The sequence below is a fragment of the Neoarius graeffei genome, chromosome 14 (assembly GCF_027579695.1).
Source record: "Neoarius graeffei isolate fNeoGra1 chromosome 14, fNeoGra1.pri, whole genome shotgun sequence".
Taxonomy (NCBI): domain Eukaryota; kingdom Metazoa; phylum Chordata; class Actinopteri; order Siluriformes; family Ariidae; genus Neoarius; species Neoarius graeffei.
The window spans coordinates 32166917-32179844 of record NC_083582.1 but is presented as its reverse complement, the minus strand read 5'-3'; the positions used below and the strand labels follow the sequence as shown (position 1 = coordinate 32179844).

General features: G+C 41.3%; 2 protein-coding genes across 5 annotated transcripts in view; one reads left to right on the top strand and one right to left on the bottom strand.

Annotated features, from left to right (window-relative positions):
* Window positions 1-5604: 5604 nt before the first annotated feature.
* Window positions 5605-7145, top strand: rbp4 (retinol binding protein 4, plasma). Of its 2 annotated transcripts, none has more exons than XM_060938806.1 (6): window positions 5605-5700; window positions 5854-5972; window positions 6085-6221; window positions 6303-6409; window positions 6625-6837; window positions 6933-7145. In XM_060938806.1, exons 2-6 carry the CDS (start codon window positions 5871-5873, stop codon window positions 6947-6949), a joined length of 576 nt encoding a protein of 191 aa, XP_060794789.1. In that variant the 5' UTR covers window positions 5605-5700; window positions 5854-5870; the 3' UTR covers window positions 6950-7145. The 2 variants fall into 2 exon arrangements, with proteins under 2 accessions (XP_060794789.1, XP_060794790.1); XM_060938807.1 differs by having other exon boundaries at window positions 5615-5695.
* A 610-nt stretch (window positions 7146-7755) lies between these two features.
* Window positions 7756-12928, bottom strand: part of cep55l (centrosomal protein 55 like) — a 45555-nt gene continuing 40382 nt past the window's right edge. For all 3 annotated transcript variants that reach the window (XM_060939531.1, XM_060939532.1, XM_060939533.1), the window contains 4 exons: window positions 10409-10719; window positions 10161-10232; window positions 9950-10075; window positions 7756-9089 (listed from right to left, as the gene is read on the bottom strand). In XM_060939531.1, coding sequence (XP_060795514.1) covers window positions 8874-9089; window positions 9950-10075; window positions 10161-10232; window positions 10409-10719 — 725 coding nt within the window. In that variant the 3' untranslated portion in view covers window positions 7756-8873. The remainder of the gene's footprint in view (window positions 9090-9949; window positions 10076-10160; window positions 10233-10408; window positions 10720-12928) is intronic.

Below are 12928 nucleotides of genomic sequence, written 5' to 3'. Positions count from 1 at the left end.
TCTACACAAAATAGCCCATAATGACAAAGTGAAAGCAGGTTTTTAGAAAATATACAGTTTTATTTTACTGACAAAAACAGGTTATTTAGGGGTTACATATCTGTATGCACCCTTAGCCTAATACTTGGTTGATGCACCTTTGGCAGCAATTACAACTTCAAGGTGTCTTGGGAAAGAAGCTACGAGCTTGGCACACTTGTTTCTGGGCATTTTTGCCCATTCCTCTTGGCACGTCCTTGCAAGTTCCGTCAGGTTGGGTGGGGAGCATTGGTACAGCCATTTTTAGCTCCTTCTACAGATGTTCAATTGGATTCAGGTCTGGGCTCTGGCTGGGCCACTCAAAGACATTCACAGACTTTCTCTGAAGCCACTCCTTTGTTCTCTTGGCTGTGTGCTTTGGGTCGTTATCATGTTGGAAGGTAAACCTTCGCCCCAGTCTGAGGTCCAGAGCGCTCTGGAGCAGGTTTTCTTCAAGGATCTTGGTGTACTTAGCTGCATTCATCTTTCCCTCTATCAGGACTAGTTGCCCCGTTCCCACTGCTGAAAAACATCCCGACATCATGATGCTGCCACTGCCATGCTTCACTGTAGGGATGGCATTAGCCAGGTGATGAGTGGTGCCTGGTTTCCTCCAGACGTGATGCTTGGTATTCAGGCCAAAAAGTTCAATTTTGATTTCATCAGACCAGAGAATCTTGTTTCTCATGTTTTGAGAGTCCTCTAGGTGCCGTTTGGCCAACTCCAAGCGGGCTGTCATGTGCCTTTTACTAAGGACTGGCTTCCGTCTGGCCACTCTACCATAAAGGCCTGATTTGTGGAGTGCTGCCTGGATGGTTGATCTTCTGAAAGGTTCTCCCATCTCCACAAGGATACGCTGGAGCTCTGTCAGAGTGACCCTCGGGTTCCTGCTCACCTCCCTGGCCAAGGCCCGTCTTCCCCGATCATTCAGTTTGGCCGGGCGGCCAGGTCCAGGAAGGTTCTTGGTGGTTCCAAACTTCTTCCATTTACGAATGATGGTGGCCACTGTGCTCTTTGGGACCTGTAAAGCTGCAGCAATTTTTCTGTACCCTTCTTCAGATCTATGCCTTGACACAATCCTGTTTCTGAGGTCTGCAGATAATTCCTTTGACCACATGGCTTGGAGTTGTTTCTGACATGCACTGTCAACTGTGAACCTTATATAGGCAAGTCTTGGCAATCCCCAATCATAGACATAGACAACCTTTATTGTCATTCAGTATGCAACAAGTGTACACCGAACAAAATTTCGTTGCAATTTGGCTCAGCACAGAAATAAATATGAAGTGTATTAAATTAAATTATGCAGCAGCAAAAATATTATAAAGTGCAATAGTATAAAGTGACCTGTGGAATTAGGAATGTTCAAGTTATAAATAGAAGTTTAGAATTTGGGTTTGGAGTTCAGCAGTCTGGTGACCTGGGGGAATAAGCTGTTACAGAACCTGGTGGTCCTGCACCTAATGCTGCGGAACCTCTTTCCAGAGGCCAGAGGGGAGAACAGTCTATAGTGAGGGTGTGAGGGGTCACTGATGATATTTCTGGCTCGAGACATGCAACACCTTGGTGTAATGCCCTGAATGGAGGGAAGAGAAGTCCCAGTGATTTTCTCTGCTGTCCTCGCCACTCTCCTCACATTCTTCCAGTCAGAGGCACTGCAGCCTCCACACCACACAGAGATGCAGCTGGTTAGAAGGCTCTCTATGGTGCTTCTGTAGAATGTAGTGAGGATGGGAGGGGGCAGGTGGGCTCTTCTTATCCTATGCAGGAAGTGCAGACATTGCTGTGCCTTCTTGACCAGTGACGCGGTGTTCACAGACCAGGTGAAGTTGTCTGTGATGTGCACCCCCAGGAACTTGGTGCTATTGACCACCTCCACGGCCGTGTTGTTGAGGAGAAGTGGAGCGTGGCTGGGTTGGTTTTTCCTGAAGTCAACAATGATCTCTTTAGTTTTGTCCATGTTCAGGAACAGGTTGTTTTCCCTGCACCAGCTCACCAGCTGCTCCACCTCCTCTCTATAGGCCAGGTCGTTATTGTCCCTGATGAGGCCCACCACTGTTGTGTCATTCGCAAACTTCACAATGTGGTTGCTGGTAGCCCTGTGGACGCAGTCGTATGCCATCAGAGTGAACAGCAGAGGGCTCAGGACACAGCCCTGAGGGGAGCCTGTGCTGAGGGTGATGACACTGGAGGTATTCTGTCCGACCTGCACTGATTGTGGTCTTTCAGTGAGGAAGTCCAGCAGCCAGTTGTATCGGGGGGTGCTGAAGCCCAGGGGACCCAGTTTGTTCATCAGATGCTGTGGAATGATACAGTATTGAATGCTGAACTGAAGTCCAGGAACAGCATCCGCACATGAGTGTTGTTCTCCTCCAGGTGTGCAAGGCTCAGGTGAAGAGCAGAGGAGATGACATCTTCAGTGGAGTGGTTTGGCCGGTAGGCAAACTAGAAGGGGTCAAATGTGGGCGGGAACCTGGAGGTGATGTACTCCTTTACCAGCCTCTCAAAGCACTTCATCATAATGGGAGTGAGTGCGACAGGCCAGTAGTCATTGAATGATGTGATATGAGGTTTTTTTGGCACTGGGATGATGGTGGCAGTCTTGAAACATGATGGGACTTTGGCTTGATCCAGTGAGGTGTTGAAGATGTCCGTTAGAACATGAGCCAGTTGGCCTGCACATTCCCTGAGCACCCGACCAGGAATATTATTGGGGCCTGGGGCCTTTCGTGTGTTGACTCTCCTCAGAGTCCTCTGCACCGCCGCTGTATCAAGACAGAGTGCCTTTTCATCTTGATGAGGAACAGCTTTCACTGCAGGAGTGTTATTTAGTGCCTCAAACCTCCCAAAGAAGTTATTGAGTTTGTCCAATCATGTCCAATCAATTGAATTTACCACAGGTGGACTCCAATTAAGTTGTAGAAACATCTCAAGCAGTATCAGTGGAAACAAAATGCACCTCAGCTCACTTTTGGCTGTCATATCAAAGGGTGTGCACACTTGTGTACATATGATATTTTAGATTTAGATTTTTAATAAATTAGCACAAATGTCTAAAAACCTGCTTTCACTTTGTCATTATGGGCCATTTTGTGTAGAATTTTGTGACAAAAAATGAAAATCTATTGTAGAATAAGTCTGTAACATAAAACGTGGAGAAGGTGAAAGGGGTGTGCAGACTTTCTGGCTTGACTGTATCTCCTCCAAGGTGAACTGGGTAGACCAATGGATGTTTTGAACTTGGTGCTTTAAAAATGCAACCTACCACACAGTGTACTATGATTGTCACTACCATGATTAAGGTTCTTGAAGGCTGATCATAAATAATAGCTAATCTAGCCCCAAGAAAAATTGTTTTTACACTAAAGTACACATGTATATGATAAACCAAGATTAAATGACAGTACCCAATGTGTTCAGATGGAACTCTTGATTTTAAAAAAATACCTTTGCCTCTTTTCTTTGCAAAAGTCTTTTGATTATATCAATGTCTTTTGCTGCTGGAGGATCCAAACATCTCCTCTGGAAAGCCTGTCTGTCCACCCATCATTACTTTGGAGGATTATGGTATTCCTCGATCTAAAGCTAGTAGAGGAAATAGCCTTTGGAGTTTTGGCATCTCTAGGTGATTTATACAAAACAATTGCCAAAACATATTTAACGTTCCTACTTCAAGTACTTGCTTCTATAACATTACACCATCATTGCTGAAGTCATCCAAAGGTACATCTTCATAGGGGGACAACAACTACCCAGGACTGTCAAAGCTCTATCAATCTGTGTTTCGAATGAAGCAATACAGCAAATTTGACAACATTAATTGAGTACAAGGAATATTTAGTAACATTAGAAATATTTTTGAAAGTACTGGTACAGTAGATAGCATTACTGTCTCAGCTCCAGGATCCCTGGTTTGATCCTGAGCACGGGTTACTATCTGTACAGAGTGCCACATGTTCTCCATGTCCAGCTGGGTTTCTTCTGGGTTCTGTGGTTCACTCCCACATCCCAAAAACATGTTGGTATGTGAATGGGCTAACAACAAAAGTGCCCCTAATTTTGAATGTGTGTGTATACGCTGTGTAATGTGCAATAGATGGTATCCCATCTACAGTACACTGTCAGAACTAGGGGTACCGTAGGAGTCCATTTCTGTCCCCCAAGGTACAATCTACACTAATGTACCCCCTAGGGCTCATTATTGGACTTCAAGGTAACTATGTGTACCATTTTAGGGCAAAAAGGTGCATATATGTTCCAAAACAGTATGTAAAGTGTAAAAATAAGTATTTTAGAAGGTGCTGCCCCAGTGACAAACCAACTGTTGTACCCCTAAAGGGACAATAACAGTTATTCCACGAAATCAAGTCATACATGAGCTGAGGCTATAAGCCATGTACAATGAGATTGAGTGGAATAACTGTTTTATTCTGTCCACATTCACTGGATGTTGAGAAACAGAGCGTTTTTATTTTTATTTTTTTGCAAATTCGATAAAAACTTTATACAAAACATCCGACAAAATAATTTCCACTTAGAATGTAAACAAACCGGTGAAATGACAGGAGCAAGTTGTGAAAAATGCTATAATAATAATTCTTGAAAAATAAAAACGATACGTTCTTACCATCAAATACTTTTATTCCATATTTTGTTGCTTTTTTTTTGTATTTTTTGGGGTTTTGTTTTCGAGTCGAGTTTCTATTTCGTCCTCGGTTGGTTCAGCAACATCCGCCGCCATTTCGTTTTTCTCTACTCACCGTATATGAGCTGATATCCTAGTAGTAGAGTAGCCAATCAGAGCACACGATTGCTCATATCCGGGGAACAATGTACTTTATTTCCTGTCTCGTGCCCAGTGTTCCCAGGATAGGATCTGAATCCCTGTGACCAGGATAAAGTACTTAAATAAATGAATGAATAAGTTTATCTTGGTTCATATCGGTACGGTATAACAGTGTGAGTGATCTTTTTTCATGAATACTTTTCCCCAAAAAGACTGTGTAAGTCATGTATAGCATTTATTAATTGAGATTTGATTCTTAATCACATCACAGCAAGAGAAAAAAAAACATGTTTAAAAATGTAAACATGAGCACTGAAACAGGCAGCACAAGTCAGAACATGCAGTCAGTGTTTTTCTTCCCTGGAAAAACAAAAAAAACCAAACAAACCCACAGCACTGTTCTTGTGAGTATATACGATGAAACACAGATATGAGAAATCGGAGTGAGTTCAGTAAACTTTCAAAGTCCGTGAAACTGTTGTACATGGACGTACATTTAGGGATGTTTGTTCTGTATAGCAATTGAAATAAAGAGCTAAAAAACCCAAAAAACAGGAGTAGCCCGTTGTCCGTTCATTGCTTTTCACTTTGAGACAAAATGTAGCCCATATATACGGGAACAATGTTTAATATGGTGTTTTCCAGATGTTTTATTACCTTTAATGTTTTGTAACAGTTATGCAAGTCCTCTGGGGAGGGACAAAATGGTCAAATCAAATTTTTTTGGATATATGAGCCTTGTAGTTATGGAAAAATACTGTCCAGTGAACAAAATGCTCAGAGAAAGGGTTTTCAGTCTCTGGGTAGGATTGCGAAACTGTCTGCAGTGAAACAGCCTTATATAAGCTCAGTCTGTAAGAGTGTTGCACTGATACTCACCCAGAACATCTGGTAAGGTATGGTCTAGTCAGGAAAACATCTGGAAAAATTTGCTAGGCTATTACTTTACTGTTTGGACAAATCAGAAAGAATGCATGTTTTAATACTAGTCTGTTCAATTGGGTCCTTTGAAAAATTCAACTCGCCCTAACTTTCATACTGTTTTGCAGGTTCGATAGACAGCAACATGCTGAGGCTCACTATTGCTCTTTGCGTCCTGGCCCTTGGCTGGGCACAAAACTGCCAAGTTAGCAACATCCCAGTAAAAGAGAACTTTGACAAATACAAGGTAAGTCAAGTTTTAGTTTTTTTAAAATCTATTCATTCTTTGTGTACCGTTGAAAGAGTTTTCTGTTCGAGCTTTGCCATTCTGTGGTCACTATTCACTGTGCGTGTTGCAGTTCCAAGGAACATGGTTTGCTGTAGCCAAGAAAGATCCATCAGGACTTTTCCTTCTGGATAACATTGTTGCCCATTACACTGTGGAGGATGACGGCAAACTAACAGCCACTGCTCAAGGCAGAGTCAACATTCTCAAGTTAGTTCAAAACATTTCAAAGTTTCAAATTTCATTAATCATACTTCTAAATGAAATTCTCTCTCTTATTTCACTTTTCAGTAACTGGGAGACGTGTGCCCAAATGTTTTCCACTTTTGAAGAAACCCCACACCCTGCCAAGCTCAGGCTAAAATACTGGGGTGCAGCTACATATCTCCAGAGTGGATGTAAGTGACACGGGAGCTATTTAATTTAGGGGGAAAAAAACCCCAAACCCATCCTATATTGACAAAGGATTTACAAGGACGTCTGGTCATAGGAGGACTTTTCTCAGTGAGAAGATTTTAAGTGCAAAAAACCCTCACACCAAAATAAAACGCTGTACTTTAACCCTGTACACAGTTCAAGGTTGAACTCGTCTTGTTTCTGATTGCCCAACTAGGTGATGACCACTGGATCATTGATACCGATTATGACAACTACGCCGTGCACTACGCCTGTAGAGTAGTGGACACAGATGGCACCTGCCTCGATGGTTACTCCTTTATCTTCTCTCGCCACCCAAATGGTTTGAGGCCTCAGGACCAAGCGATTGTGACACAGAAGAAGCAAGAACTCTGTCTTCTCGGTAAATACAGGCGGGTTGCCCACACCGGTAAGTGACAGTTTGTGACCATGGCTGCGTAAATAAAGATGTACTCCAGTAACCTAATCTACTGGATTACTATGCATTTTTCTCCATTTTTGCAGGTTTCTGTGCTGCCTGATTCTCTGCTCAAGGATTGCCACTAGTCATTTTTTTTTTTTAATTTCATGTCAATACAAGTGTAAATTAAAAATCTGAATATGTAGCCTAATTAATAATCGACAGTAGAATTATAGCACTGAAGGGTATAAATGATTCTTCTACCATGATTATATTCTGTAACCTGAACGTTTTAAAATAAAAATGTTCATATTAGATATGATTGGGTTTTATTGCTAATGTAAATCAACATACAGCACTACAACCTGAACATTTAAGAGCTTGGCTAACATCGCATGAAAGGGTTAATAGCGCGTCCAATCTAGACATTTAGCGTAATGAGGCTATATTTATTTATTTACATTGCTGTTTATGGTAGAAGTCGGAACATGATGTTCTGATGTCAATAAGAAGAAATACAGGATATAGTAACAAATGCCCTGAAAGTAAATTGCATTTTGTCACCAAAGAAGATTTATAAATAAGAACAAGACTTAGTAAGAAAATTCAAAAGATTAAAAATGTTAAAAAAAAAAAAAAAAAAAAAAAAGGCTCTCTGTGTAAATTTACTTGGCCTTTACATGTGAGGCATTCCACCTGGGTGTGTTTTCTGAATTGAGGCATCAATAGCCTCCTTTCCCCTGCACTCTCCGTAATCTCCATGCTTTAAATAGGTCTAATACAAGGATTTACACATACGCAGCCTAATTCAAGACAGATCTGATTTCCAGCATGAGGACCACTGAAAGGGAGTCCTGTGCCACTTCAACACCTTTGAGATATTATCAGGATAGGAGAAAAAATACAAAATTATGAGAAGTAAGGTGGTTTTAATGTATTCAAAGCAGGCAAACACATTATGAACAAAAAGGTACATTACAGCATGTTACCCCAAAAGAGCTAAATTAAAATGTACCTTAAATATGTTTCACATAAATGAAAAGCCAATACTTCTGTAAATCCTCAAAAGCCCAAACAACAAGCAGCACACCATAGATTAAAGTAAAACTAAAATGCCACAAACTTCTTTGGAATACAAAAATAAAATTCTGATAATATCGACCCCTACTTTTTCGCTCATTCATTATTCTATTTTGGAAGTCACATGAGAAATGAAAAAGGACTCGTTTATGAATTTTTACACTTGTGTATGACTTGTGAAATGGAATCCAGAGCCATGTTTTGATGTATTTTTAGTTATTGAAAATGAGTCATTGAACAGCAGAAAAAGGGAAAAAGCAATTTTGAAAAATGCCGTTCTGAATTGCGTTTGAGTTTATTTAGAACTTAGGTTTTGGGTGACCTGGAAGCCTAAGCTTGTGGGCGGGTTGGGAGCGTTATGGTTTGTTTATTCTCATCCGCATGACATGGCGTCTTTGGAGGCATATTCCGACTTAATTTGCAAAATGTTGCGAAGGCATGCTACGCATGCAGATATTTCAGAGCACCTCAAAGACATTGGCGCAGGACATGGCTGTTCTGTTATGAGTGTACGGAGGTTTTGTGACGCTCACAACCTTACGAGAGTGGTATCTGATGCACAATTGGAAGAGCATGTACTGCATCGCATCCATGATCCATGAACTCGCTGGAGGTTGATCTATAAGTGAGACATGAGTGAGCACGAGCCAGGCGGTGTAATTTACTTCCGGGTGAAATATAGGATCAGTCAAATGAATTGAATCAATAAAGGAATAAATGAATATTACAAAATAAGAAAACGATCAGAAATGTCCACTTTTCTAATACTACTATTTGATGGCAATACATTTCAAAAACAAAATAGAGCCATTTCTGCTTGTATTGTTTTAAATAAAAACACCAAGCTGCACCCTTTTTTTAATTTCATCTTTTATTCCAAAATAGAATAATGAATGAACAAAAAAAAAAAAAAGTACACGGACCTAAACCATTCCTGTTTCTTCTTTTTTTTTTTTTTGGTAGTCTTAACTAAAGCAGTAGTCAAGATGTGCAAGGAGCTCTCGGTGCTGGCTTGTAGGGTACGAGGCCCTGCAGTTGGGACACTCCAGAAAGCTCTCATCCAACATGCTGGAGCTCTTTACTGGAGATGTTGGGTTCAGGATGCGGTCTTGAATGGTCATCTTGTCCAAATCCAGCCTGTATGAGCTCGGCTCAGAGAACCGAGTTTCTCGGTGCTGTTTCTAGAAAATAAAACCCCAACAGGTTCATTGGTTTGGATTGATTCAATTACATTTATAAAAGCAACTTTTCCCTAAAAGTGATACTGAACATGCAGTCCTGTGCAAAAATCTTAGGCACGTGTAAAGAAATGCTGGAGACCAAAAATGGCTGAGGAAAAATAAATAAATAAATAAATAAATAAATAAATGAAAATGTTAACATTTAAAAATAAATAAATACTGTAAGCAGTAAGCCATAATAAATGAAAGCGTCAATGTTTGGTGTGAGACGACCCTTTGTGTTAAAAAAAGGGTACAGTGAGTGCAGCTTTATGCGGAAATGAGCTGTAGGTTTTACTGAGCATCTTACAGAACCAGCCACAGTTCTTCTGGACACTGTCACACTCGCGTCTTCATTTTGCACCAAAACCCAGTTGCCTTCATGATGTCTTTTTTAATCTGAAAAGTGTGCGCTTATGTAACATGCTGCTCAGATACAAACTTTTTTTTTTCCTGTGACATTTAATTTTGTGCTGGAAAACGAATGTTTGGACTCCAAAATGTTTTTGTACTGACTCGATAATGTAAGAGTCATAAAATAGAAATCTATAAATGCTTGTATGAAAAAAAAAAAAACCCCACCACAAAACCATAACCATAGGGCGCCTAAGACTTTTACACAGTACTGTATAAATGAACATAAATATACAACTGAAGAGCTACGGATCATCAAGTGTCTTGCTCAAGAGAAGAACAGGGTCTTGAAGTGCGTTTTGAACCACTGATCCTTCATCGTAACACCTGCTACGTTCTGATGAACATCGTATGCTGCAAATTAACTCTTTAGCTGATCGAACCGTCAGTGTTGAGAGTGGACTTACTGCTGTCTCCAAGCGTGTGATTTGGTCTCGGGCCTTGCGAAGCTCCTTCAGTACTTTATGGAGCTGGCGCTCAAGACGTTGACGGTCCCGTTCCTCATTCTCACAGTTTCCAGCAACCAAATGGATCTGCATAATAAAGTTAGAAATACTTTAGAGAAGCTTTCCAACACGTCTCTGGTATTATAATGTTCACCGAAACAACATTTTATACCTGTTGCTCTAAAACGGCTATTCTTTTCTGATCTTCATGCTGAGTCAGGAGAGGTTTCTGAAGAAGGTTCACCTTTCAAAAGGAGAAAACATGAGGCTTGTAGCTGAGACAGGGATAGTGCAGTTGACCTGCAGTGCATGCACTGAAAAAAAAATGCTTGGAAGAGGATCCAACAATTTGATCTTGTATTTATTACAAATATACAACATTACTGTACGACCCATGCTGCGGTGCGGAGTTCAGCGTACCTGCAGTAGCAACTCGGCCGCTCTCTTCCTTTCCTCCTCGATCCTTATATCAGCTGCGTCGATCTCGCACTGCAGTCTGGCTACTCGCTCCATATTCAGCTTTCTTTCCTCTGCGAGAATCTGTCGGCCACTTCTGCGCTCCTCTTGCAGCTCCTCCTGGGCTCGCACCACTTCGCGGCTCTTCCCTTCATACCTGGCCTTCAGCTCGTCAAGCTCGGCCTGTAGGTGGCACGCCCGTTTGCGTTCCTCCTCCATCTCCCTCTGGCTCTCCTGCAGCTGCTTCTCCTGCTGCATGGAGGCAGATGACTGACCTGGATCACAGGAGTTTGGAACACAGACCTCTGGATATTACCTTTCGTGAAGTTAAGAGAAACCTGAAGCATCCATTAATCTTTAAAGGCAGGGTATGTTATTTTTGAGAAACGTGCTATATTTCTTGAAATTCGCTTTACATCCTGATCGCAATGAATAAATCAATTGCATCAAAAATCAATCAATCATCGGGCTGGAAAAAGCTCCTCCAATCATTTCATTCAGTCCGAATTAAATGACTGAAAGGTGGACAGGCAGGTAGACCAACGAGACGCAGCATACACCCTGCCCATACATCAGGGGTGGAAAATAACTGTTTTACCCACCTGCCACTGTGGCTGCTCAAGTCCAAAATCTACCACACATACCCAGTGGTGCTTGAAAGTTTGTGAACCTTTTAGAATCTTCTATATTTCTGCATAAATATGACCTAAAACATCATAAGATTTTCACACAAGTCCTAAAAGTAGATAAAGAGAACCCAGTTAAACAAATGAGACAAAAATATTATACTTGGTCATTTATTTATTGAGGAAAATGATTCAATATTACATATATGTGAGTAGCAAAAGTATGTGAACCTTTGCTTTCAGTATCTGGTGTGACCCCCTTGTGCAGCAATAACTGCAACTAAACGTTTGTGGTAACTGTTGATCAGTCCTGCACACCGGCTTGGAGGAATTTTAGCCCATTCCTCCGTACAGAACAGCTTCAACTCTGGGATGTTGGTGGGTTTCCTCACATGAACTGCTCGCTTCAGGTCCTTCCACAACATTTCCATTGGATTAAGGTCAGGACTTTGACTTGGCCATTCTAAAACATTAACTTTATTCTTCTTTAACCATTCTTTGGTAGAACGACTTGTGTGCTTAGGGTCGTTGTCTTGCTGCATGACCCACCTTCTCTTGAGATTCAGTTCATGGACAGATGTCCTGACATGTTCCTTTAGAATTCGCTGGTACAATTCAGAATTCATTGTTCCATCAATGATGGCAAGCCGTCCTGGCCCAGATGCAGCAAAACAGGCCCAAACCATGATACTACCATGTTCTTATGCTGGAATGCAGGGTTTTCCTTTCTCCAAACATAACGCTTCTCATTTAAACCAAAAAGTTCTATTTTGGTCTCATCTGTCCACAAGACATTTTTCCAATAGCCTTCTGGCTTGTCCACATGATCTTTAGCAAACTGCAGACGAACAGCAATGTTCTTTTTGGAGAGCAGTGGCTTTCTCCTTGCAACCCTGCCATGCACACCATTGTTGTTCAGTGTTCTCCTGATGGTGGACTCATGAACATTAGCCAATGTGAGAGAGGCCTTCAGTTGCTTAGAAGTTACCCTGGGGTCCTTTATGACCTCGCTGACTATTACACACCTTGCTCTTGGAGTGATCTTTGTTGGTCGACCACTCCTGGGGAGGGTAACAATGGTCTTAATTTCCTCTACTTGAACACAATCTGTCTGACTATGGATTGGTGGAGTCCAGACTCTTTAGGTTTTGTAACCTTTTCCAGCCTGATGAGCATCAACAACGCTTTTTCTGAGGTCCTTAGAAATCTCCTTTGTTCGTGCCATGATACACTTCCACAAACGTGTTGTGAAGATCAGACTTTGATAGATCCCTGTTCTTTAAATAAAACAGGGTGCCCACTCACACCTGATTGTCATCCCATTGATTGAAAACACCTGACTCTAATTTCACCTTCAAATTAACTGCCAATCCTAGAGGTTCACAGACTTTTGCTACTCACGGATATGTAATATTGGATCATTTTCCTCAATAAATAAATGACCAAGTATAATATTTTTGCCTCATTTGTTTAACTGGGTTCTCTTTATCTACTTTTAGGACTTGTGTGAAAATCTGATGTTTTAGGTCATGTTTATGCAGAAATATAGAAAATTCTAAAGGATTCACAAATGGGTGTCGCACCACTGGATGCTCTGTGTGTGTACACATTATACAAGTCCTGTCCAGTGTAGTCCATTAAATCTAGTTATTGTTGGGCCTTATGGCTGATAGACTGCTGTTGCTACATGCCAAAATGTTTGTTTATAGCTTATGCAACCTGCTTTTCTTGGTAAATATCCCTGTCCTTTAGCTGTTTGTTGTACTGTGCACCAGCTGAATTGATCTGAAGTTAACATGCTGAATGCTTTTTGAGAGTCATGTAGATAAGACAACAGAAAATCAGGAAATGTACGGAC